The following is a 24,099-nucleotide window of genomic DNA, read 5'->3' on the forward strand; positions in this document are numbered from 1 at the left end:
ACACATGCAATTTACTCAATTTTCACAACAGTGTGGGAGGAAGGGATTATTATCCCATCTTAGAGCCAAACAAACTGAGGGTCAGCAAGAGGACGTTGGTGTCCCTGGGTCTCCCAGCCAGGTTAGAAATGAGATGGGGATTCTTAGTTTCCAAGGCACCCCTTCCCCCAGGCTGGTCCTGGCTAGGCTATGATGAAATCGTGACACAGAAGCTGGGGGAATTTGCCAGTAGATAGCAATGATTGAGCACTTGATTTGGAGCCAGGGAGACAGGAGACTGGGTCTCCCCCAGCAGAGGGCAGCTGCTGATTCTGAGAACATCCCCACGATGGGAAACCCTGAGCAAGGCTGCAGCATCCCGGGGGCTGAGGCCGGGGGGCAGGAAGTCAGAGTTTTGCTGGGCCTCCCTCCACAAAGATGCATTTCTGGAAAGACCTGCTGGCTCATAAAGTTCTATTTTTAAATACTCGACTGTTTCCAAGCTAGAATGGGAGATATGTGTCCTGTAGCCCTGATGTCCAAGAGATTATAAATACAATCCTCTGATCACCTCTGCCACCCTGAAACACATTCACTCTGGCCCCAACAAATCTCTTTACAGTCCCGGCATAGGAGAATTGGGAGTGATGGCAAAATACTGACATTAACACTTAACACCATGACTCCCACCACTGTCACCACCACTACCACCACTGTCACCACCACTACCACCGCCACCATCACCATCACAACCATGGCCATCATCACCACTGACACCAACCCTATCATCATCATCATCACCACCACCACCACCACCACCATTGGCATCCAGTCATATTTCCTCCTTCCAGTTCATTAAGACAACTATATTTCTGGTTCATTTTATAAAGTTCTTTCTTTTCCCAGGTTTTGCTCACTTTTCATAGCTGAGAAAAACAAGGCTCAGAGAGGGGCAGTGTTTTGTTCAAGGTCACACAGAGCCTGGATGCTCGAGCCAGGAACTAGGGCCCAAACTTCAGACTCTGGGTCCAGGGCTATTTCTGCCCATTCCAAAGTGTCCCTGGAATGTTGGAACTCAAGGGAGTCTCAGAGCACATTCCTTCCAAATCCTTCATCTCACCAAGGACAAGACCCAGAGCCGGCAAGGGGCGGAGTGGAAGGTCAACACAGAGAGTTGATGATCGAGCGTCAAGGCCAGCGAAACCCTCCTGGCCCATTTCCCCACTGCTGAGCCAGGCCCGGGAAGCCTCCTGGTGTTCCTCTCTCTCTCTGTATTTGGGGCCCCCACTCGGCTGCAGCTGCTAAGGGGATTAGCACTTTGGTTCTATTTTAGGAAACAAATAGGATTTTCCCACAGCCACAGTTTATTGCAGGCTCATTTGGATCCATCCTGGGTTAGTTATTTTAATACCCCAGGAGGCAAGAAGAATTTTGAGAGCAGGCCTGAATGAAACTGGGTAGCTGTGCCCAGGTAACAACATAAATCTCTCCCCTTGGAGAATGCAGAGGGAAATGGACAGCCCAGGGAAACTGGGCTAGAAGCAGAGGCACAAGTTCTCACCACCCGGTTGGCTCCAGGCAGAATGCCAGCAGGCTTGTACATCCGGGCCGGCAGCTTATCTGCAAGGCTGCTTTTTGCACTGAACCTAGCCAGTTCCGCGAATAGCCCAGTTCACATTCTGCTCAACTGTGTGAACCTACCAAGTCTCCCCCAACCACACAGTCAAATCTCAAGTCAACAGTTGAACATTGGAGGCACTCTAAAATCAGGCCTCTGCCTCACACCCGCACCCTCCCAGCAGCCCCTCCCGAGCCCTGGGCTCCAGACACATCAGAGCAGAGGGGTGGTATGTATAGAGGCAGCCAGGCCTGGGTCCACATTCCAGATCTGCCCTTTCTTAATTATGGAAGCCTTGGCAAGTTCCTTATCCTCTTTGATTTGCAGAGTCCTCGGAATGTTGCAATTAATATCAAAGAGGGAATATTCTGGAAAGCATCAAGCATGGTGTCTGCACACAGTGAAACAAGGCAGTTCGTCTCCCTTGCCTCCCAGGTTCTACGGTCCTGGAGGGCAGGATGCTCTCTGATTCACTTCTCCACTCTCAGGGGCCCTGGCCTCCAGATGATGCTCACGAGTGTTTGTGGATTGACTAAATGAATGTCGGCTAGGATGGAACACCAGAACTTTTCAATCAACAAACAGGATTTGGTCACCTCCTATGTGCCAGGCACTGGACGTTCAGGACATAAAGGTGAGCAAGGTGAGGTCTTGGCCTCTGGAGGGGGGTGTGACAGACTCACCACACGGTTATGCCCTGGAGGGGCTGTGATGCACACAGCCCGACTTAGGGGTCAGGGACGAGTCTCTGGAGGACACCTGCAGGCCAAATAAGAGGCAAACAGGTGATGGGGCAGTAAGGAAGGGAGAGTCTCTTAGCGATAATGGCACGTGCAAAGGCCCGGGGTGAGAGGCCTAGCTGATCCCAGGTACTGAGAAAAGTTCAGTGTGGCTGAATGTGGAGGTCGGATGGGAAGAGATAGTCAGGGACCAGGTTTGTGCAAGGCTGGTCCAGTCAGGCTAAGGAGATCGGATATTGTTCTGAGAGCACTTGGGAGCCACGGTAGGGTAAAGCAGGAGAGTGACATGGATACATTGGTGCCCTGGAAGACTCCCAGGCAGAGGAAGGACCATAGCAAGAGAATATTTAGCTGCTGCCAACAACCTCCCGTCCACTTGCCTGAACCGACACACGTTCTATTTTTACCCGGAAGCCTCACGTGATGCTTGCAGCCACGTACACTCACCCGGATGCCAGTGATGCCAGGGGGACCAGGGGGCCCGTCTTCACCCATCAGACCCTCCTGGCCTTTCTCACCATGCTCACCATCAGGCCCCAGGTCACCCCTGTCTCCCTGGGTGGGCAGAGAGAGAATGAATTAGTAACCAAGCCCATCGGAGGCCCCAAGCTCCAGGGCTCCATGCAGACATGCACGGCCAGCCGGCAGCCCCCAGATTCCCCTGACTGTTCCCAGAGCTGCCAGAGGGTGTGAGCTGGCCTGGCCCTGCCATCGTGGAAACAGTCCCAGACACGGTCGTTTCTGTGTGTCCTTGTCTGGGCCAGGGAGGGAGAGGGTCTCAGAGAGCAGACAGGACCCTGCTGGCCCCCGGCCCCCGTGCAATTCACAGGAAGGATTCAGGTCTGGGAGGCAAGAGCTCTTTCTCCCCACCTTAGACACATTGGGAGGACAAGAGTTTTAAGGGTCTGGAAGAAATTTCTAAAAAGGAAAAATTCGCCCAAATCTTACAATTTTTTTTTCCATTTTTTGAGTTCTATTTTCAACCTGGCTTACACAAAACAGTCAATCATTACAGTAATAATAATAATTATCATTATTAATAGGTAATGGTTTTGACTTAGAGCCGTGAAGCAACTGTTTCAAGGTGACAGAGCTAGTTGGTGGTAAACTAAGCTTTAAAGGTATAATCCAATTTGACTGCAGTGTTCCATGTTTCTTAGAATTTTTATTTCTCACTCTGTTGTGGTCATGTCTTCCCACTGCTGTCTGCTCTGCAGAGTTATCATTGTCACTGGCTACAGAATATTTCCTGTGTCTGGTGGGCAGGAACTAACACCACGTCCAGGCTGTGCTCCTTTCTCCATATAAGTGACTTCATACTCGCACAAACCTTCTGAGGTTGGTACTGTAGCCCATTTTACAGATGAGGAGACTGAAGCACAGAGGAGAGAGTCCCACAACCAGCTAGTGGTAGAAAGGCACATGAAGCCAGACTGTGGGACACTAAGTGGGAGCCTGAGGGGGGCCCCCTGACAGTTATTAGGGTCTTCCTGGGACTTCAGGGGTTTGAGGCACCCAAGGTTATTTCCTCGGAAAGGCACCCCTTGGCATGGGTTTGTGAGACCCCAGGGGGCACAGGCGTTTTCTGCTTCTCTCCAAGGGCTGGCTTTCCAAAGGGCGGTTGAAACAAACCACAAAAGGGAACCTCTGAGCTGGTCTCAGCTCATCATCATCATCTTCAAGTGTTCCCGGGGGGAAAGGGGAGAGTGGGGGCAGGCTGGGTGCTGCCACGGTGGGCTGTGGTTAGTGCAGGTGTGGTGGGAGCACTGTGGGCAGCAGCTGCAGAGGGGCCAGGCAGTGCCCGTCAGAAGGATGGCTCCATCAGGGCTGGCATTGTGGCCGGTCTGCATGCAGCTCAGCTGTTACAGCTCAGAGAGGCCTGCAGAAGAGGACATGAAGTCCTGGATCTGAGGAAGGGGGTGGGGGGTGGGCTTGGCAAGCAGAGCGTGCCTTCGCCAGTTTTGGTTCCTGTCACCAGGCTTCACCAGGGACGCTGACAAACTGGTGTGCATCCAGAGGGTGCATCCAAAGGCCAGGGTGCAGAGGGCATGAAGCTGGACCTCGGGCTCAGGCAGAGAAGAGAAGTTCCAGAACAGGATTTGCAAACCCATCTCGGCAGGCCTGTCCTGCTGGGGCCTGGGCTGAGTTCAGGAGGCGGGGATGGGGGGAAGTTGCTGGGGAGTTTTCTAGCACATTCAGGGAACAGTTTCCAATGGAGCAGCCCAGAGATGGCACAGAAGAGGTAGACTCCAGGCTAGGGCATAGGCTGGTGCAGAGCAGACGTGGGCACCAGGAAAAGGACAGGTTCTGTAGTCCCTTCCCACTGAGATTCTTGGATTGTAAGCACACCCTGACATGGAGACAGGGAGCTGGCCCAGATGACCCTCTTGCAGGCTTCCCTGGCTCCAGGATTGTACTTCTGGCTTGTCATCCTGTCCGCCTGGTTTTCCTTCCGGTTCCCAGAAGAAGGCGCCCTGTTCCAGGTGGCTGGACTGGTTTCCCAGGGTCCCTACCCTGGCATCCTGGGGCCACATGAGACCTGGCTTCAGAGATTACCTAGAACCCCACAGCCTGGGCTCCCCCCAGCTGCTGTGATGGGTATCCTTGTGGACCCCATGCAGAATGGGCTTGGTAGAGGGGAGTGGTCCTGGAGAATCCCAGAATCCGAGGACATTGGTCAACACTCAGCAAAGCTTTGCAAGTTGCTGAACTTAAACTTCTCAACATACAGTGAGGAGATGACACCAGCAGTAGGTGAGAACCTGAGGCCCCCACCTCGTCCTAATTCCAAGGTTCTCTGTTCAGGCGACAATACCTCCCTCACACTGCGCAAGTTCAAATCTTGTTGCTACCACTCAGTGGCTGTAGGACCCTGGGCAAGCATTTGTAAAATAAAGATCAAAGGGTTACTGGGGGGGAGTTTAAAAGAGATAAACCATGCAAATAGTTCAGTGTAGCCTCTGGTACATAATAAGCACTGGATAAATATTAGCTATTACTATCAGCTATTGACTACTACTATTACCACCACCACTGCTGCCATCAGGTGGACGTCAGCAAATTCAAAGGAGACAATGGGCATAAAAGCACTCTATAAACTGTAAAGTGCTGTGTACACCCAGAGGTTGTTTTCACCATGATGGGCGATTCCAGAGCAAACACCATAGGAAAAAAAAGATTCTCTCCTGGGGTTCATCCCAGAGCTGGGTGGGGCACATGCCATACATCTGAGCAATTACTCTGGCCTGAGGACTGGGGTAGAATTGGTTTTGGAGGGAGTAAAAGAGGAAGAAATCAGGACAAGAGCTTCTTGAAAAGTGCAGCAAGAAAGACAGCACAAGGCAGCCAAGCCTGGAAGAACCCCTCCCCATCCGGCCTCAGCCAAGATCCCAAGTGGAAAGGTGGCTGCCCAGAAGTAGAGCGAGGAGGCTGCCGCGTTGTGCCTCAGTTTCTCATCTGTCCAGCAGGGGTGGTAAGGGCTGTGGGGTTAAAGCACCTGGATAGAGCTCAGCACATGGGGTGTGGAGAGTGCACAAAGCATTTCAGTCTTGGCATCCATTGGCGTCACCCTGGAATGTCGCAGGCACTTGGCGAAGGGAGTGTGTGTGGGGCCAGGCGGTGGGGGCGGGCAGGGTGCCATCCTGTGCCCCAGGTCTCCTGAACCAGGACCCGGTCCGATTGCGATGCAGCAGGGTTGTGGAGAGTGAGGGCAGAGGGATGACAGACAGGGGGCGCTCTCGCCCTTGCAAGAGAAACACGAGGACAGATGGGAGCCGGCCAGGGGAGGAGGTTTAAGCCTCCGATAGCGGTGGGAACGGCAGGATGACATCTGGGGAGCCCTGCAGCCCCGAGATTAGCAGTGTGAATCCTTAGTTTATGGATGTGAGAGTCAAGGCCCAGAGAAAAGACAGGGGTGATCTGCCGTCCTAGGGAAAATGGGTGGGTGGCAGAGGAGAGGGCTAATGACATGGCACAGGGGACCCAGGCTGGGGAACTGACTCACACAGTGCAGCCGGACAGCCCTGGGGAAGCCCACGCCTTGGGCCAGGGCTTGGTTGGAGGCCACAGACTGGCCTGGGCTGGGGGTGGGCCTGTTAGACTGATAATGTCTGTCTGTCCTCGGTTCAGGTTTGCCCCCAGCACTTCTCTAAAGTCCCAGCATCCGTGAATGACAGATGCACCTATAGGAAGTAGCAGGGCCAAGTCTGGCCCAAGGGTTTTGGTGCCAGTGAGCTCTGGGTTTGAATCTTAGCTCCTTCCCTCAGAGCCATGGACTTGGAGTGAACACACCTCTGCCTCCCTCTGCACCTCAGTCTCTTTGCCTTTATAATGGGTGCATGGTACAGCAGAGCAAGCCTGGTCTTTGGATCCTGCCTGTGCCACCTACTAGCTGTGTGTCCTTGGGCAAGTTGCTTAACCTCTCTGAGACTCTGTTTCCTTATCTAAAGACAGCATCTTCCTGGTAGTCTTGATTGATAGAGGTGATGTATTTAAAGGGCCTGCTACCTGTGTGACCAGCCCTCCATAAATGGTGCTTATAGGTCATTGGTGGTGATTATCACCTATCTGATCTTTCAGGGTGTTTGGAAGATAATAGGTATCAGACCCTCTAGCTTTGGGCCTGGCAGGAACTGCCCTTGGCTGGGAGAAGCTGAAGTTTAAAGAAGAGTAGCAGGGAGAAGAGGAAGACAGGGTCAGCCACCATCCCTCCCACACAGGCAGCCAGGTGGGCAGGGGGGAGGCAGGTGCAGGGCTGGGCTGGCTTTCCCTGCCCCTGCTTTTAGTGGGAGTCAAGGGTCTGACCTCAGAGCTTTATGGGAACATGGTGCTTCCAGGAGAAAATGTGGGTCTTGGGCGGAGGGCAGTGGGGGCAGAGGCGGAGGGCAGGGCCAATCAGCCCTCCTCCCCAGAGCCTCCAGGGCACACTTACCTTCAGCCCGTCAGGCCCCACGGGGCCACTGTCACCCTCTAGGCCTGGCTCTCCCTGGAGGAGGTAATGGGGACAGATGAAGGGATATTACTGCTTTTACTTCCTCCCTCCTCCCTGGGGCAGGACCCCAACCCCCAGAAGCCAGACTTCCAGGCAGTTAGGCCCTGGAGGCCCTGTGGCATGGAGCTAGTGCACAGTGGGTGCGCAGCAAACGGGCTGGAGTCACAAATGACGGGGAGGGTTGAAGCACCCACTCTCAGTTTTGCAGAGTGGGGGCACAGACCCCCAGGCTGCAGACTGCCCTGTCTGCAGGGTGGTGGGGTATGGGGGCCAGGAACCATCCTGGACAATGTGGACTGCACCGGGGAGGCAGTGAGCTCTAGTGGTTAAGATCTCTGGGTCTCGGTCTGACCCTCAACCAGGCACCCTGCTTGTCCTTCCAGCTCCCCAAATGCCCCTGGACTCCTCAGCTCTCAAAATGACCATCAAATCAAGTTTGGGTCTCTGCTTTGAGAAATCGAAGCTGTTCAGAATCTGAATTGGAAGGGGCCTCAGAGATACAGGAATGTCAAAGACACAATAGCTGTGTGGATTCAGCCCCTCTGAGCCTGCAGCAGACATCGCTAGCAAGCCCACAAGAATGTAAACTCTTTGATGACAAGACATTCTTTGTTAACTGCTGTGTTCTAGCACCTTGAGAGAAGTGTCTGGTATACAGTGGGCACTCAAAGAACATTTACTGAATGAGTGCTTGTCATTCCCTTTTGTATCAAGTATAGATGGAGCCTCAGGATCCTTCTTAACACAGAACTCCAAGAAGACTGACCTCATCAGTCTTAGTTGACACGCCAGATTTGCTATCTCAGGTCTCCAAACTCCCAGTTCCTCCTCTATCATCCTGTGGCCTTCCCCTTTCACTCTATGACTTAACTAGGTTTGTGGAGCCTCTGTTAACTTTGGGCTAGGGTTGGCAGGAAGAATTGGAAAAAAGGAAAAATGAGAAATGAGACTTGTGTTGGGGGCCTGGTCCCCCCATTCCCTGTTACCTGTACTAACTTTCTCTGTCCCCAGGGCCTCCTCACTCTGTCAGGGGCTAAAGAGGCCAGCTTTGTGTTCTTCACAGCACCCTGGGGATCCGCATCCATGCAGGGACCTTAGAAACCAGCACAGAGCCTGCAGAGGTGGACACCGAGGCCTCACAAAGCATCTCAGAGAAAACCAACTTTTTTGGCTTTCTTTTGGAAAGAAGAAGGTACCTTCTGTGGAACGGTGTTTGAGGATATGAATAGGAGCTCTTTGATAAAAGCACTTGGAGGTCAAATAAATTTGGAGACCCTGGCTTAATCCAAATGAAACCAATTGATCACAGGCCTTCTAGATCCTTGAAAATTCTACTGTTAATGTGTGGAAGGAGCACTGAGTATGCAATGAGTCCCAAACATTTTGACTACAGAATGATTTTTTTCAAAGAGCACCTCTACATTGTGGAAATGCCAGCCTACAAAGAAAGACTGATGAGGTTGTAGAAGTTTATGATCTATTTCTACAGCTGAGGAAACTTCACTTAACCTCAGGAAAGTTAAGTGAAGCCCCATCCAACTACACAAACACTGGATGAGATAGTTCTTGGAGAATGAATTTGCTTCAACTTACCCGCTGCCCAATGAGGCCCTGCTCACCAGGGATGCCCAGAGGTCCAAGGTCACCCTAGGAGAAGCCAACACAAGTTCATCTGGGGTGGGCAGGGTCACCCTCAGCCCACACCACCCCTTCCCATTTTCCTCTGCTCTGATACGGGGTGGAGGAGGTTGGGGGGAGGTCCTTCTTCCCAACAACCAAAGAGAAATTACAAAACATCAATCAGAGCCCTATTCCAAGTAAGTCCTGGCCATGTCCTTCTCCCATGCCAAGGCAAAAGGATCATCATGACCATCAACATCAACATCAACATCATCATCAACATCATCATCATCATCATCAACATCACCATCTTCAGTCATCACCAGCATCATTGTTATCATCACCATCAACATAATCATCATGAATATCATCATCACTGTCATCATGAGCATGAATATCATCTTCAACCTCACCACCATCATCATCATCATCATCGTTGTCATCAACATCATCCTCATCATTGACTTAACATCATCATCATCCTCATCCTCATCATTGACTTAACATAATCATCGTCATCATCATCAACATCATCCTCATCGTCGACTTAACATCGTCATCATCATCATGAACATTGTCATCATCATCATCAACATAATCAACATAAACATCAACAATGATGTCATCATCATCAACATTGTCATCGTCATCAACATCGTCATCAACATAATCATCATCACATCATCATCATCATCACTGACATCATCATCAGCATCAACAGTATCATCATCATTGTCATCAACATCATCATCAACATCGTCATCGTCATCAACATCGTCTTCAACATCATTGTCAACTTCAACATCATCATCAACACCATCATCATCATTGTTGTCATCACAGCTAATACTTACATAGCATTGTTTTAAGTATTCTTTCTATATTAACACATTTGCTTTTGTACAATCCTGTGAGGAAGGTATTATATTCATTTACAGGTGAAGAAATTGAGGCAGCAAGGGATTCAGGAACTAGCTCAAGCTCATGAGGCTAATAAGCGATGGATTCAGGATCCAAACCCAGGTAGTCTGGCTCTAGAGATCATTAGATGCAGGTATGGCAAATAGTAACCAATTGGCTTTCTCATTCTCCTTTGAGAAATTTCAAACAAAACCCAAACAAGCAGGAGTCTCTAAATGCACCTGGGCAAATGGCACCTGTCCCCCAAGAGGGTCTTTCTCATCCATGGATCTCCAAGCTCTGCTTCCTGCTGGTGTCTGGGGGAACAAGGTGGATGCAGGCTCTGAGCTCCAAGCTTCTCCCCAACAAGAACAACCCCACTTCTATCTTTTTGTATATGGAAAGGTTTCCTTCATTGTTGAAGCAAAGGATTCTGGGACTAAGACAGGTCCCTCTCTGAATGGCGGAGAGACTCAGGCACAGAAGGGGGTGATGTGCCTCAAGGGCCACAGCCCTTGGCTGGCACCCCTGGACTCTGCCTCAACAGTGCCCTCAGGCCAGCCAGCACCACTCATTGGCTCCCAGGGCCTGGATGGGGAGCAGGGTCCAAATCCAACAGCAGAATGGGGAGGGGCTCTCCCCCAGAGCCCAGGTATCAATAGACGCCTGTTTCCTGGCAGCTAATGAGGGTCACCGGTGCTGAAATAGAGATGGTATCGTGCGAGGCAGGAGGTGGGCTGCCCCAGCGTGGAGGTAGGGGCAGGGCCGGTGCCAGAGAAAACACTGCCAGGCAGGGGGCAGGCGCGGGGGCTCAGGGCCGGCTGGGCACTCTGCTGTGGCCACAGCCAGTCCCCACTCCCCTGCCAGGAGCACAGAGAACCCATTATCCCAGGCACAAGAAAGACCCGTTTCTCTTCCATGGGGAGGACGGAGCCGCCAGCTGGGAGCTGGTTTCAGCAAGTCATTTTTCTCCTCTTTCATCCCAGCTTACCTTCATTCCTGCTTCCCCAGGAAGGCCTGGTTCTCCCACTGCACCCGGAGGCCCCTGCAAGAGAATACCACTGTCACTCCTGGAGTGAGGGCTGACCCCTGGTAGTAAGCGAGGGGATAACTGAGGCCCAGAGAGGGCAAGAAATGTGCTTGAGGTCACACAGCAGGAGAGACAGAGACCTAGGAGCAGGCCTCAGCCTCCCAGAGCTCGAAGCTGGGATGAGGGGGGCTCCCCAGCAGCTGCTGAACCCTCTCTCTCTCCATGAGTTGTGGTTTACTGCATTAGGAGTCCCTTGGCAAGGACAGGGAGGAAAATTTCATGATTCACATAATGACAGGGGAGGAGGCCAAGAGATGCTGTGTTCTGAGCTGACAGCTTCCAGCCCTTCTCTCTGCAGCCGGGCTGGGATGGCGAGGGTGGGAAGTTGTCACGGCAGCATGGCTGCAGCCCTAGTACCATCCCATCAACTCCCCTGGGCTCAATGTTCTCGTCTGGATCAGCCAGGGGTGCCTGAGGCCCCTTCCAAGGGGCTGCCTGACACTAAAAGCATGGGGTCTGTGGTCAGACCTCTATGTTGGGGTGAAGTCCTAGCAAGGTGTTTGTGTGTATGGGAGGGGGCATACTGCTTTCCACGGAGCCAAAAAAGGTGCACTGCCACCCTCCCACCAGGAGGGTCTTGGCACCCATGAATCCCCCCAAAACTCCCTAGGACTGTGGAGCCCAGTTCCTCATCCTGTTTCATCGGGGTAGAGCTACCCTCCATCTGTGCATCCACAGGACATGACCATCTCCCCAGGCCAGGACAGGGGTGGCTGGGGGGCCAGGACATCCTCAGCAGCATCACGGGATGAGCAAGGGCCCTTCGGCACTCACCTTGGCTCCCATCTCTCCTGGAGGACCAACTGGACCCTGGGGGCCCTGGAGGCCCTAGAAGACAGACACACAGGCACACACAGATTTGGGAGAAGCCTGCCTGGAGGGGTAGATAATGGAAAGGCCCCCAGAGCCTGGGCTCCCACCCCAGCACACTGAGTGTCACGCTGTCTGCAGCTCCCTCTTACCACCTGTCTCCATCTGATCCCACCCAGCCCATCTTGCACATGTCTCTACCCATCCTCCCCACACCCAGAGGGGCCCTTTCCTGCTCAGAAAACTTCCCGCTCCTGAGCCTTGCAAGCTCTGTTCCCTCTGCCTGGAATGCCTTTCCACCTCGTTCCTCCACCCCCCAGGTCAAATCCACAGTGCAGAGGTGGCTCCTCTGGACCGCAAGCTGTGGGGATGAAGCATGGCCCCGGGGGTGTGTCCTCCTCTCCTCCACCTGTCCTGGCGGGGACTCCTCCTCCCACGCCCCTCGAGCCTCACTCTCCTCTCCGTCTGCAGCACCAACCGCCCGGCCCTGCCACCCTCCGCAGCCTCTCCCAGGCGACCTGGTTGTTCCCCTCAGATCTGCCCTTCACAGGAGGGTCTGCTGGTCAGGTCACCTCCTCTGTTTTAAACCGTCAATGGCTCCCCATTGCCCTTGAGATAAAGAGCAAACTCTCTCCATGGCTTTTCAGAATCTATGCTCCATCCTCCTGTCTTCCCCACTCCGGCCACAATCAACTTTCTGCATTTCCCAGTCAGCTTGTTGGTTTATTCTTATCCTCCTTCTCTCCTTCCCTCCTTCCCTCAGAGACTTGGCACATGCTGTTCCCTCCACCTCACCCTGTGCTCCTCTCTCTATGTACATTTTCTCATTTACTCTTCATTGCAAAATTGCAATGTAGAGACAATTATCCCCATTTTTTCTGGAGAGAAAACAGAGGCTGGAGGGCAGGCAGAGCTTAAACTCAAACCAGAACCCCTCTGTGAGCTCCCCGTCCGGTGCCCTCTCCACCACCCCGAGACCTGCCCCTCAGGGCAGCGGAGAACCTGCACTGTCCCTCTCAGGCTCTGTCCTTGTCTGACCACCTGGTCCATTCCCCCGATGGTGCCCATCTGCGACCAGCCTGCCACAGGCAAAGATGCCAAGAGGGGAGGGGGGAGCCCTTACCGGTTCTCCTGGGAGGCCCTTGGTGCCGGGGGGGCCCGAGGGACCCTGGATGCCCTGCAGAGGCAAGACAAAGGTGACCACGGTCCCTCCGTGGCCTTCTGCACCTGCCTGCAGACCTAGTGCCATGTATTTGGGTCTCACCTGACAGCAGGGGCCCCTAGACCCAGGCTGGGAGGGCAGTCAAGGCAGGGAGGAGGCAACTAGAACCTTGGGGAGCTGATTCAAGTGGCTATGACTTCCCACCCCCAGCCCCAAAGTCCCACGAAGAGAATGCCGTGACCTGGGGGTACTTACGGGAAAGCCTCGTGGGCCCGAGTCCCCTCGCTCGCCGGCCGTGCCCTGGAAGCACATTGGGGGTCGTCAGAGGCCGATGGCCACGGAAGCTGTGAGAGGCACAGAGCACAGAGCAGGGGCGGGGAGGGCGTCCGGGCCTCTCGGGGCAGGAGGGGGCCCTGGGGACATACCTGCTGCCCAGGCTGGCCCGGTCTGCCCTGGGGTCCGGGGGGGCCCTGCAGGAAGCAAAGCATGTGAAGGTGGGGAGGGTGCCAGGGAGGACCCTCACAGGGAGAGGATGGGAGCCCCTGGGAGCACACAGGCCACCCCTAAAGGACGGCCCCCAAAGGGGAGCGGACAGGACCCAGGGCTCCTCCCCCGCTGGGGCTGCCTCAGGCTGTCTCCACCCTCGGGGGCCTGGGGAAGGGGCGTGGCGTTGGATTCCCCCTCACTCTCGCTCCCACTCTCGCCCTCCATCACCCGCAGCTCCTTCTCCCCACTCACATCCCCATGCTCTGTGCCTGCAGGGGGCCGGGGGAGTGGAGGGAGCACCTCTCAGGAGCAGACCCCGGGCCTTGCAGGGCCCCCTGCTGCCTTCAAGCCTCTGGGGGCTGAGGCGGGTGCGGCCCTAGGTTCGTGAGCTCCTGGCAGCTGGGGTGGGGTGATGGGCAGGCCATGGGGGTCGGTACCTTTAGGCCCCTGGACCCGGGCTCCCCAACTGTTCCATCTGGTCCTCGGGGACCCTGGAATAGGAAAAAGGAGCGGCACAATCCTGCTTATGGAGACCCTGGAGTCAGCCAGCAAACCCATTTCACAGATGCGGAAACTGAGGCCAGAGTCGAGCGTCACCTGCCCACGTCCCCACAGCCAGGTCTTCAGACTCTGCTGCAGTAGGCTCTTCCCAGACTAGGACCTTGGGAGGGTCTGGATGTGGCCAGATGTGTGGCCCCGCTCACTGAGGAGGAGCTGACACAAGGAAGGGGCAGGAGCAGGGTAAGGGAGCTAGGCAGTCATTCCCTGGAGCTCTGGGCTCAGGGCCGACCCTGGAGGTAGGATCCCTGGGTGGACCCCTGGGAAGGTGGAGTCCACTCCTCACCCCACTGCACAGATGGGAACACTGAGGCCCAGCCAAGGGAAGTGACTTGTCAAGGTGACTTAGCACATTAGCAGTTATGCCCATCCAGGGTTCCAAGTGCTGCCCCACCTGGCCCCTTCAGGGGGACTCCCACAGGGACACAGATGGGGTGGGGTCTCCTGGAAAAGGCCCTGTGGAGAATAGTGGGAGGTTGTTCTGTGGGGGCTCAGAACAGGGCCGTGTTGGGGAGACAAAGAGGGTCCTGTGAGAGAGGCTGGCCCACCACCTGGGAGCTGGGAATCCGAGCAGCCCTTCCATGACTTGGGGGGCTGGGGAAGACTCTGGGTGGGTGAGGGTGCCGATGAGGCATGAGAAAACGAAACAAGGGGAAAGCCACTTAAAAACTGAACAAGGAAAATTTCCATTTAAATTGAACAAGGGGTATTTCAATTAATAACTGAGTCCAAAAAAGGTGTTAAGTCCACTTATCAGCTGCCTGGGACTCCCAGAACTTGAATTCCACAGCAAGGCCTTAAATAGCACCTCTCATTTGCTGAATGAGGTGGGAGACCCTGGGCTGAGGCCGGTGGTTTAGCTTGGAGCTTTCTTCCCAGTGCTTCCAGCCCATGGCCCAGGGCCCACTGAGGGGCTCAGCTCTAGGCACACCCCCAGGTGCTCAGGGGATAGTTGGTGCCTCAGTTATCTCATCTCTGAAACGGGAACAAAAAATCACAACCTCGAATGCACAAAAAGTGGGCAGTTTGGCACCTGGCATATAGTCAGTGCTTAATAATGGCTGGTTCCTGTCCTGCCTGGCTCTGTCAGAGGAGGCTGCAGGCTCCCGAGCAGGCAGGGACACAGAGGAGTGGCTTGGCCAATCTGACATTAGTCCCTTCCTCAGAATAGCCAGCTTCTTTATGCTGTGTGGAACCACACGTTCAAGATGAGGTTTAACAACTAAACAGTTCAACTCGAAGGACCATTAGAGGGCTGGGGTCTGGTCCTGGTGCTGCCATCAACTTGCTGTGTGACCTTGGGAAGGCCCCTTTCCTTCTCTGGGCCTCAGACTCTAGCTGAATTAAATTTTTGGTTCCTCTCAGCTTGGACATTGTCAGAACGTGGACACAGGCCTGGTTAAGTTGGAGCTAGATGGGGTTGGGGGTGTCATGGTCACGGGTAGTGGGTCAGAGGCTGAGCTGATGGGCGGGCACCTGGCTGTCCTGAGAGATGGCACCTTGCCCCTGGGCTCTGCCTCTAGTGCTCTCTAGGAGAGGCATAAACCTCCCTGGAAAGGCAAAGCTCTGGGAGAGGAGTGGCGGCTCAGAAGTTTCGAGAACTTGGCCTGAGTCTCACAGCGCTCGGTTTCTTCTAGGAATAAAGGCCATTCTGGGGATACGTTATGTGATGTAATAATAATAATAATAACAGCAACAGCAACAATAGTGAAAACTGTTATCCTCATTTTTATCAATAAGGAAACGTCTCAGGATGCAAGTGAACTTGCCCATGGCCACACAGCTGGTAAGTGGAAGGGCCAGAATTTGAAACCATGCCTGCAAGATGGCCATTTTTTTTACACTGCTACTATCACTGTTTATTAGTATGGGTCACAGGGGGTCAGCAACTCAGGGCATAGAGGCACTGCCAGGAAGGCTGCAGGGAGGAGCAGCATGTTGGAGAAGGTAGCCTCTAACATCCCTGTTACCTGGTAGACCCCACTATCCCCTGGGAGCACCTGAGAGCTCAGGGAAAATCAGGTCCTCGCTTGGGAGGAAACAGGACCAACCTTTCATGTCTGGAGGGAAGAGGAGGCAGAGGGACCACCAGCCACCATCTCCCCCCAGCTCCAGAGCAGGGCAAGGAGCGAGGCAGCCATGGACACTAATCCTTGCTTTGGCCACTCACGTTCCCCCAGTGCGTCCCCCAGGCTTGCCCTCTCCTTTTCCAGCGAACACGGGCCGGCCCGCCCCTCTGGAGGCAGGCCTGGGTTTCAATCAGAGCCACATGTCTGCCCTATTGTATCTGCTCCCCAGAAAGATGTTTGCAATCACGGCCGGGGCTCCCTGCCAGTCGGGCTTGGCGGGAAAGACTCTGCTAAACCTGAGCCCCTGCCCAGGACAGATAATCTTGTGGAAACGACTTAGATGAACGAGAGGGAATGAACACGTGTGCAGCACCTAGTGTGTGCAGGGCACTTGTTCAGTGATTTAAGCCCCATGACCACTTTGAGGTCGGTTCTGTTACTGACCCATTTCACAGAGGGAGAACCAGAGGCTTAGACTGGGGAAGCCGGCTGCCAGAGGTCAAAGGGGAGGAGCTGGGATTCGGGACCAGGTCTGCTGAGTTCTCACCCCCACGCACAGGAGCAGAGGTGAGTCTCGAGCACTTGGATCCAGAATCCTTGCAGCTCCCTCAGATGGAGGAGTTAAGGTCAACTGCTGACCAGACAGCGGAAAGTCCCAGAGGCTGAGAAACCAGTCTGGGGTCCCACGGCTGGGAACTGGGGATGCCGGGACTTGTCCCCAGGTCTGTCTGGCCCCAGAGTCCATGCTCTTTCAACTGGGGCTGTTGAACTCCAACTTTAGTGGGCAACCCACCAGGGTCCGAGACTCTGAGGCCCCTCCCAATCCCTGCCCCCAACCCCTTAGCGCTCATTTCTCCCAGGGTGGTGGTGGGCAGCAGGGTCTGGTCTCATAAATGTGCAGAGAAGCAGTCAGCGCCTTGCAGATCTCTGAGCCCATTCCCCCTGGCACACGTGGGGAAACTGAGGCCCAGAACACAGCAAGGCCTTGCCCTGGCCACAGGTGAGCCAGGAGCTGCATGGCGATTTGTCCAGAATTGAGCTCTTTCACGGGCACACTGGATGCTTTTCCAGTCCCATTACCCCCATCTGTGAAGGGGGGAACCCAGGGGGACCAATCCCACAGGTTTTGCTTTCCTGCTTGCCTAAAGCTTGCCTTCCAGCCCCAGAGACTGGAGTGGTTGGGAGCCTGGGCTTCTTCAAGCAGGAGATACGTTCTTGAAGCCACTACCAGGAAGAGTGGGGGAGAGGCATGGCGGAGCCCCGAGAATTGCAGGAGGCCTGAGCCTTGCATCTGGGCTGGGGCTGGGGGCTGGTGCTAATCCAGCTCTCTGGGGCCGGATGGAATGCGCACAGGGTCAGGGGGGGTCCCTGCTGCCCCCACTGTGGGCCTCGGCCCACTCCCAGGGACCCAGAGGACATGGGCACAGGAAGGAGCCCCACCGGGCTTGAGGAATGCCTCTTAATCTCCCTTCACCCCAGCTGGCTGCTCAGGCCGTCTGGTTCAGGGGAAAATTTAAAACCACTTGAAATTCAGCCAAGGGAGAATAATGATCACAGATCCCATGTATGGAGCTTGGATATCGGGCCTGGGCTGCCTGCTCTACCTGCCCAATCTCGTTTCTTCCTTCCAACAAGATAGCGGGGCATGGCACCTGTACCCCAGTCCTCTCTGCATGATTGCAAATAAGGCTAGACTCAGTATGCAAAAGATTCTCTGGGTTCAAATCTCAGCCTGGCCACTTTCTAGCTATGTAGCCTGAGGAAAGTGATTTAACCTCTCTGTGCCTCAGCTTCCTCATCTGTATAATGGGGATAAGAATAGCACCGACATTACAGGGCAGCGTTGAGGATTAAATGAGTTAATGCATGAGATGGACAGTGGCTGCCACATATATTACCCCTGGCCACTGTGCTCAGCCCAGCCCTTGCCTAAAACCCTCTGTGGCTCCCCACTATTCTGGGAACATAGCCCGTAGCTTGCTGCGGCTTCTGAGGCCCTGCCTGGCTTGGTGCCTGCTACGCCTGCCAAGTCTAAGTCCCTGTCCTGCTGATGAACAACTGGGGACCCCTAAACACACATACCTTCTCTCACTTAAGGACTTATTCCTTGCCCATCCCTCTGTCTGGAACCTGGCATCGGCTCAAGCACTGCCCTTTTCTGGAAGGTTCCTGATACCCTGCCCAGGTGAGTCTGCCTGTGCTTCCACCACCAAATTGCTGACAACACTGTACTGTACCGTCTGCTACGTTGTCTGTCTGCCCCATTCCCCTTGGTATCTGCAGCGCTTACAGTGTATCTGCACATAGTAAGTGCTAAATAAATGGTGCTTGAATGAATGAATGAACCAACGAATGAACAAAGCACTGGTACCAGAGAATCTGTCTGAGTCTGTTGGATGGCAAGGCCCCGTGCTGAGAAATGGGCCAGAAAGTCGGGTGGGGGCCCAGGCCCAGAACCAGGCCTGGATGAGCTGGAACCCTGCCTGGCACTGTGAAAGCCACAGACCTCAGAGCTGGGCCAGAGACAAGACCAGGAGGCGGCCTCGGGCAGGCGGCCCCGTACGGGGGTGTCCCTGCCAGTGTCAGCCCCTGGGGCTGAGCCTGACTTACCCGGACTCCCTTTGTTCCCCTCATGCCTGGTAGGCCTCGAGATCCTGGAGGACCCTGTGGGGAGGAGAAAGAGTTTGGAGAAGTCCCTTTGCAGGGAGTGAGTACAACACTGGGGGCCGAGAGCTTGGGCGGCAAAGCCTGAAGGCCTGCAGCTCCCGGACAGGTTTGGCCTTGGCAGCCTCCAGACGGAAGGATTTGGTAGTCCGCTGTCGGGAAAAGCAGCTGACAGGCAGCCACCCTTGGGCACTGGAGACCAATGCCCCACGGTAGATGGGGGTGGGCCTCAACCTTTCCTGGGAATCTGGGTAGTGGGGAGAAGGCTCTCCCTGGGTGAGCCATTTCCCCCTCTTCTCATCTCAAAATCAACATCAAGGAGCTAAAATGACATCCTGACTAAAGGTCACCTCCAATTCCCATTTCCCTTTCTCTCTCCCATCAGCAAGGAGAATACGGTGACCCAAGATCTGTCCCTCACCCACCCTCACCCTGATTCTAACCTTAAAGGCAGCCAGAAGGCGACCAGGGCAGAAAGGGCCCTGCGGGAAGAGGGGGGATCTCAGAACACAACCTGAGAGAGCCTGGGGAGCAGACGGGGAGGCACACATGATGGGGTGGGAGGTGAGGGAGAAGAAAAGGCGGAGAGGCTAGGGCCGAGAAGTGGGGGTCAGGCAAGGAAAAGGGAACGGTCATAGCCCAGAGCAGATGCCCTGGAATTGTGGTTTGATAAAAAAATGACAAGAAGAGGAGCAAGGGGCAAGAGGGAGACAGCGAGAGAGAGAAAGAAAAAAGGACTGGTTTTGTTCTTTGAATTCTCCACACCTGGCCCAGCACAGGCAAATGGCCAATATTTAGGAATCTGTTGAATCAACAAACTCATGAGCAGATGAAGAGGACAGAAGAAGGGTGAAGAGGAAGAGAGAGGGGCAAAGAGAGCAAACAGGCTGTCTCATTGCCTCATTTCTCTCCCCCAGGTCCCAGGCCCAGCTGTGTCCTTGGGGCAGTGAGTCCATCCCACCTGGCAGGGCCGGGACCCCTGGGATGACGGTGCTCTGCTCCCACCTCAGCGGCAAGTCGCAGATGAGGCATGCTCCTCTGTCATGGAAGAGACAGCCCGGCCCCCCACCGAATACCAGGGCAAGGCCCAGCACCATTTGGCTTCTCGGAAAAAATTCCTGCTGCTCTCATTTCCCTCCCCCCACGGCCTTGAGGGGTGCAGACCCAGCAGCTGCTGATGGGAGGATGATGTGACAGGCTGGGTCTCAGCCCAACCCATCTCAGTGGAGCCCGGCAGGGTGTGCACCCCGGCTTAGCCCAATAAAAAGGCAGCTCTGACTCCCGATGGTGGGGAACACAAAGACTGGGCGAGAACGGACCATGTCACTGAGCAATCTCAGACCACAGAAGGACATCCCTGGGAAAGGGTGAGAGCCACAACTCTACTACTTTGAGGTAGTGGCGTGCTTAAAAGAGCAGGAAGTAGCACCAGGGAACGTGAGTTCAAATCCCAGCTCTGCTGCTTCCTCACTGAGTGACTGCAGGCAAGTTACTTAAACTCCCTGGGCCTCAGTTTCATCATCCATAAAATGGGCATAAGCTGAGTGCCTACCTCCTAGAGTTGCTGGGAAGATGAAACGACCTGGAAGGTTCTCAGTAAAGGGTAGCTTTTGGCTATCTCAAGAGGAGAGAAAGCCAGGAACTTGAATGCCAGACCCAGCTCTGGTTACTGGGTAGCCACGGGCAGGCCCCAGTGTCAGAGCCACCCCTCACCCCCAATAAAGGGGACAATCTCAGCTGACCTCAATGAACTTCGGGAGAACATGGATGTTAAAGTGATTAGAAAAGTGGGAAAATGTCAATTGCAGGAACAGAATTGTGCCAGTTTGAGTGTATTGTGTCCCCCAAATGCCATTATCTTTATAGTCTTGTGTGGGGCAGAAGTTTTGGTGTTGGTTAGATTTGCTTGGAGCGTGCCCCACCCAGCTGTGGGAGATAATTTTGATGAGATGTTCCCATGGAGGCATGGCCCCACCCATTCGGGGTGGGCCTTGATTGGTGGAGCTATATAAATGAGCTGACTCAAAGAGAGAAAAGAGAGTGCAGCTGGGAGTGATGTTTTGAAGAGAAGCAAGCTTGCTGGAGAGGAACGTCCTGGGAGAAAGCCGTTTTGAGGCCGGAGCTTTGGAGCAGATGCCAGTTGCCTTCCTAGGTAACAGAGGTTTTCCGGAGGCCATTGGCCATCCTCCGGTGAGGGTACCCGATTGCTGATGTGTTGCCTTGGACGCTTTGTGGCCTTAAGACTGTAACTGTGTAGCGAAATAAATCCCCGTTTTATAAAAGCCAATCCATCTCTGGTGTTTTGCATTCTGCAGCATTAGCAAACTAGGACAGATTTTGGTACCAGAGAAGTGGGGTGCTTTTGCTGCTGAGTTTGCAAATACCAAACATGCTGGAACGGCTTTTTAAATGGATAAGGGGAAGACTCTGGAAGAATTGTGAGGAGCTTGATAGAAAAGGCCTAAACTGCTTTAAAGAGACTGTTTGTGGAAATATGGACTCTAAAGATACTTCTGATGAGGCCTTGAACAGAGATGATCAATGTGTTGTGAACTGGAAGAAAGGCGAACCTTGTTTTAAAGTGGCAGAGAATTTGGCAAAATTGAGTCCTGGTATCAGATGGAAGGAAGAATTTAAAAGTGACAAACTGGAATACTTAGCTGAGGAGATCTCCAGACTACGTGTGGAGGACGTATCCTGGCTTCTCCTTGCAGCTTATAGTAAAATGCGAGCAGAGAGAGAGAAACTTAGAACTGAACTCTTGGGTTCAAAGAAACCAGAAGTTGATGGCTTGGAAAATTACGGGCTTCCAGTGGGTAGAATCCCAGAAGCTACAGCCCAACCTGAGGACAAGCCAAGATTGGATAAGGAGTTAAGCAGAAAGGATTTGTGGAAACTCCTATTGTCTGATGGCTTTGACCCCTGCATGCTTCATGCAAAGCCAACAGAATTTTTGCGAGATCTTTATAGACGGAGCCATTGCCGGTCTGGACTGGAGGAGACAGACAAGGAAAAAATTAAAGGAAAAATCTCTTCAAAGACAGAGCCATGGAGGTTGAGGTCTGGAGTCAAGAGGTTTAGGGCTGGGAGAGCAGAGCAGCCCACATGCATGGAAAGGGTGAGTTTGCCCTGGAGGTCGAGGGCGGGCTTTCCGCCTCGATGCTCTGGAAGAGTTTTGCCACCTCAGGTCCCAAAGAGGGTGGAGCACATTTCCAGGGAATTGAGGAGAGCCTGGCTGCCACCACACTGTTCTGAAGGGGTTGAGCGTGTGCCCCGGAGATGGAAGGGAATCCGGGAGCTGCCCCGATGTTTGAGGAGGGTGGGGCCGAGAAGGTGGTCTCCCCAATGTGTGGAAATGTTGGAGCACTCACCTAAGTGTTTGGAGAGGAACGGGCTGCAGAAAAGGCCCTTGGGAAGGGTTAGGCTCCCGCTCTCTCAAGCCCCAAGGATGCAACATTGTTCTGTAAATGACTCTCGGACTTTGAAATCTAATGGACTTTGTCCTGTGGGTTTTAGGAACTGTTTTGCTCCTGTTAACCCTGTTTTCCTTACTGTTTCTCCTTATGGCAATGGAAATGTTTATCCTATGAATGTCTCTCCTTTATGTATTGGAAGCACGTAACTTGTTCTAAGTTCACAGATCCACAGCTAAAGAAAGATTGTGCCTTAGAACTGACCAAGCCTAAACTGATTTTGATGGGATTTTGTACTTAACTTTTGTTACTGAAATGATTTAAGTTTTTGTGAAATGAATGTATTTTGTATTTGGAAAGATAATGCCATTTTGGGTTCCAGGGGGTGGAATGTGCCAGTTTGAGTGTATTGTGTCCCCCAAATGCCATTATCTTTATAGTCTTGTGTGGGGCAGAAGTTTTGGTGTTGGTTAGATTTGCTTGGAGCGTGCCCCACCCAGCTGTGGGAGATAATTTTGATGAGATGTTCCCATGGAGGCATGGCCCCACCCATTCGGGGTGGGCCTTGATTGGTGGAGCTATATAAATGAGCTGACTCAAAGAGAGAAAAGAGAGTGCAGCTGGGAGTGATGTTTTGAAGAGAAGCAAGCTTGCTGGAGAGGAACGTCCTGGGAGAAAGCCGTTTTGAGGCCGGAGCTTTGGAGCAGATGCCAGTTGCCTTCCTAGCTAACAGAGGTTTTCCGGAGGCCATTGGCCATCCTCTGGTGAGGGTACCCGATTGCTGATGTGTTGCCTTGGACGCTTTGTGGCCTTAAGACTGTAACTGTGTAGCGAAATAAATCCCCGTTTTATAAAAGCCAATCCATCTCTGGTGTTTTGCATTCTGCAGCATTAGCAAACTAGGACAAGAATCATTGGAAGTATCACTTTAATAGTACCTAGTCCTACCAAAAATAAGTAATGAACTTATATAGCAAATAGTAACAGTACCGATTATCATTAGCATGCAATGAGCACTTATAGCTTGCTACGTGTGCCAGTCTGGATGTATTATGTCCCCCAAAACGCCATGTTCCGTGATACAGTCTTGTGGGGGCAGACGTGTTAGTATTGATTAAGTTGGAATCCTTTGACTGAGTGTTTCCATGGAGACGTAACTCAATCAACTGTGAGTGAAATGTTTGATTGGATAATTTCCATGGAAGTGTTACCCCACCCATTCAGGCTGGGTGTTAATTAAATTACTGGAGTCCTATAAAAGAGTTCACACACAGAAGGACCTCGCACCTGCTAAGAGAGACATTTTGGAGCTGCAGCTGAAGACAGCCATTGAAAGCTGACATTTTGGAGAATGCCATTTTGAAATGCAACCTGGGAGTCAGCAGACGCCAGCCATGTGCCTCCCCAGGTAACAGGTTTTCTGGATGCCAATGGCCTTTCTCCAGTGAAGGTACCCTTTGTTGATGGACACTTTATGGCCTTAAGACTGTAACTGTGTAACCAAATAAACCCCCTTAATAAAAGCCAATCCATTTCTGGTGTTTTGTAAAACAGCAGCATTAGCAAACCAGAACACTAAGCTTTACATCATGTACCCTGTCATTTCTTTCTCACGACAACCTCATAATGAAGGTGGCATGGTGCTGACTTACAGATGAGGAAACCGAGGCTCAGAGAAGCCATGAATGTAGCCAGCAATCACACAGCTACTAAGTGGAGGCATCAGGATTTGAGCCCACATATGTCGGATCCTGAAGTCGGTTTTCTGGACCTCCTGCTCTCCTGCTTCCATAGCTGCACTCGGGGCAGCTGGCTGGCAGCAAGGAGATCCAAGGGACCAGCCCCCCACTGCAGCAGGCGGAGGACAATGGAGACCCTGGGATCTGGAAAGCAGCAGGTGACTATTTGATTCCACCAAGTCTGAGCTGACCCACTGAACAGGTGGACGCATGAGGCTCCGAGAAGAGCTCACTCGAGGCCACACAGTGAGGGCCAGGAAG

General features: G+C 53.3%; 1 protein-coding gene across 6 annotated transcripts in view; it reads right to left on the reverse strand.

Annotated features, from left to right (window-relative positions):
• COL27A1 (collagen type XXVII alpha 1 chain) overlaps positions 1-24,099 on the reverse strand; it is a 153,552-nt gene that overhangs the window by 35,711 nt on the left and 93,742 nt on the right. For all 6 annotated transcript variants that reach the window (XR_005210656.1, XM_037797559.1, XM_037797558.1 and 3 more), the window contains 10 exons: positions 18,633-18,686; positions 13,833-13,886; positions 13,335-13,379; positions 13,165-13,209; positions 12,871-12,924; positions 11,712-11,765; positions 10,839-10,892; positions 8,921-8,974; positions 7,268-7,321; positions 2,785-2,892 (listed from right to left, as the gene is read on the reverse strand). Coding sequence is in view for 5 of the 6 variants with exons in the window: in XM_037797559.1 (XP_037653487.1) it covers positions 2,785-2,892; positions 7,268-7,321; positions 8,921-8,974; positions 10,839-10,892; positions 11,712-11,765; positions 12,871-12,924; positions 13,165-13,209; positions 13,335-13,379; positions 13,833-13,886; positions 18,633-18,686 (576 nt within the window). In the remaining variant the exon portion in view is untranslated. The remainder of the gene's footprint in view (positions 1-2,784; positions 2,893-7,267; positions 7,322-8,920; positions 8,975-10,838; positions 10,893-11,711; positions 11,766-12,870; positions 12,925-13,164; positions 13,210-13,334; positions 13,380-13,832; positions 13,887-18,632; positions 18,687-24,099) is intronic.

Source organism: Choloepus didactylus, chromosome 10 (genome assembly GCF_015220235.1).
Source record: "Choloepus didactylus isolate mChoDid1 chromosome 10, mChoDid1.pri, whole genome shotgun sequence".
NCBI lineage: Eukaryota > Metazoa > Chordata > Mammalia > Pilosa > Megalonychidae > Choloepus > Choloepus didactylus.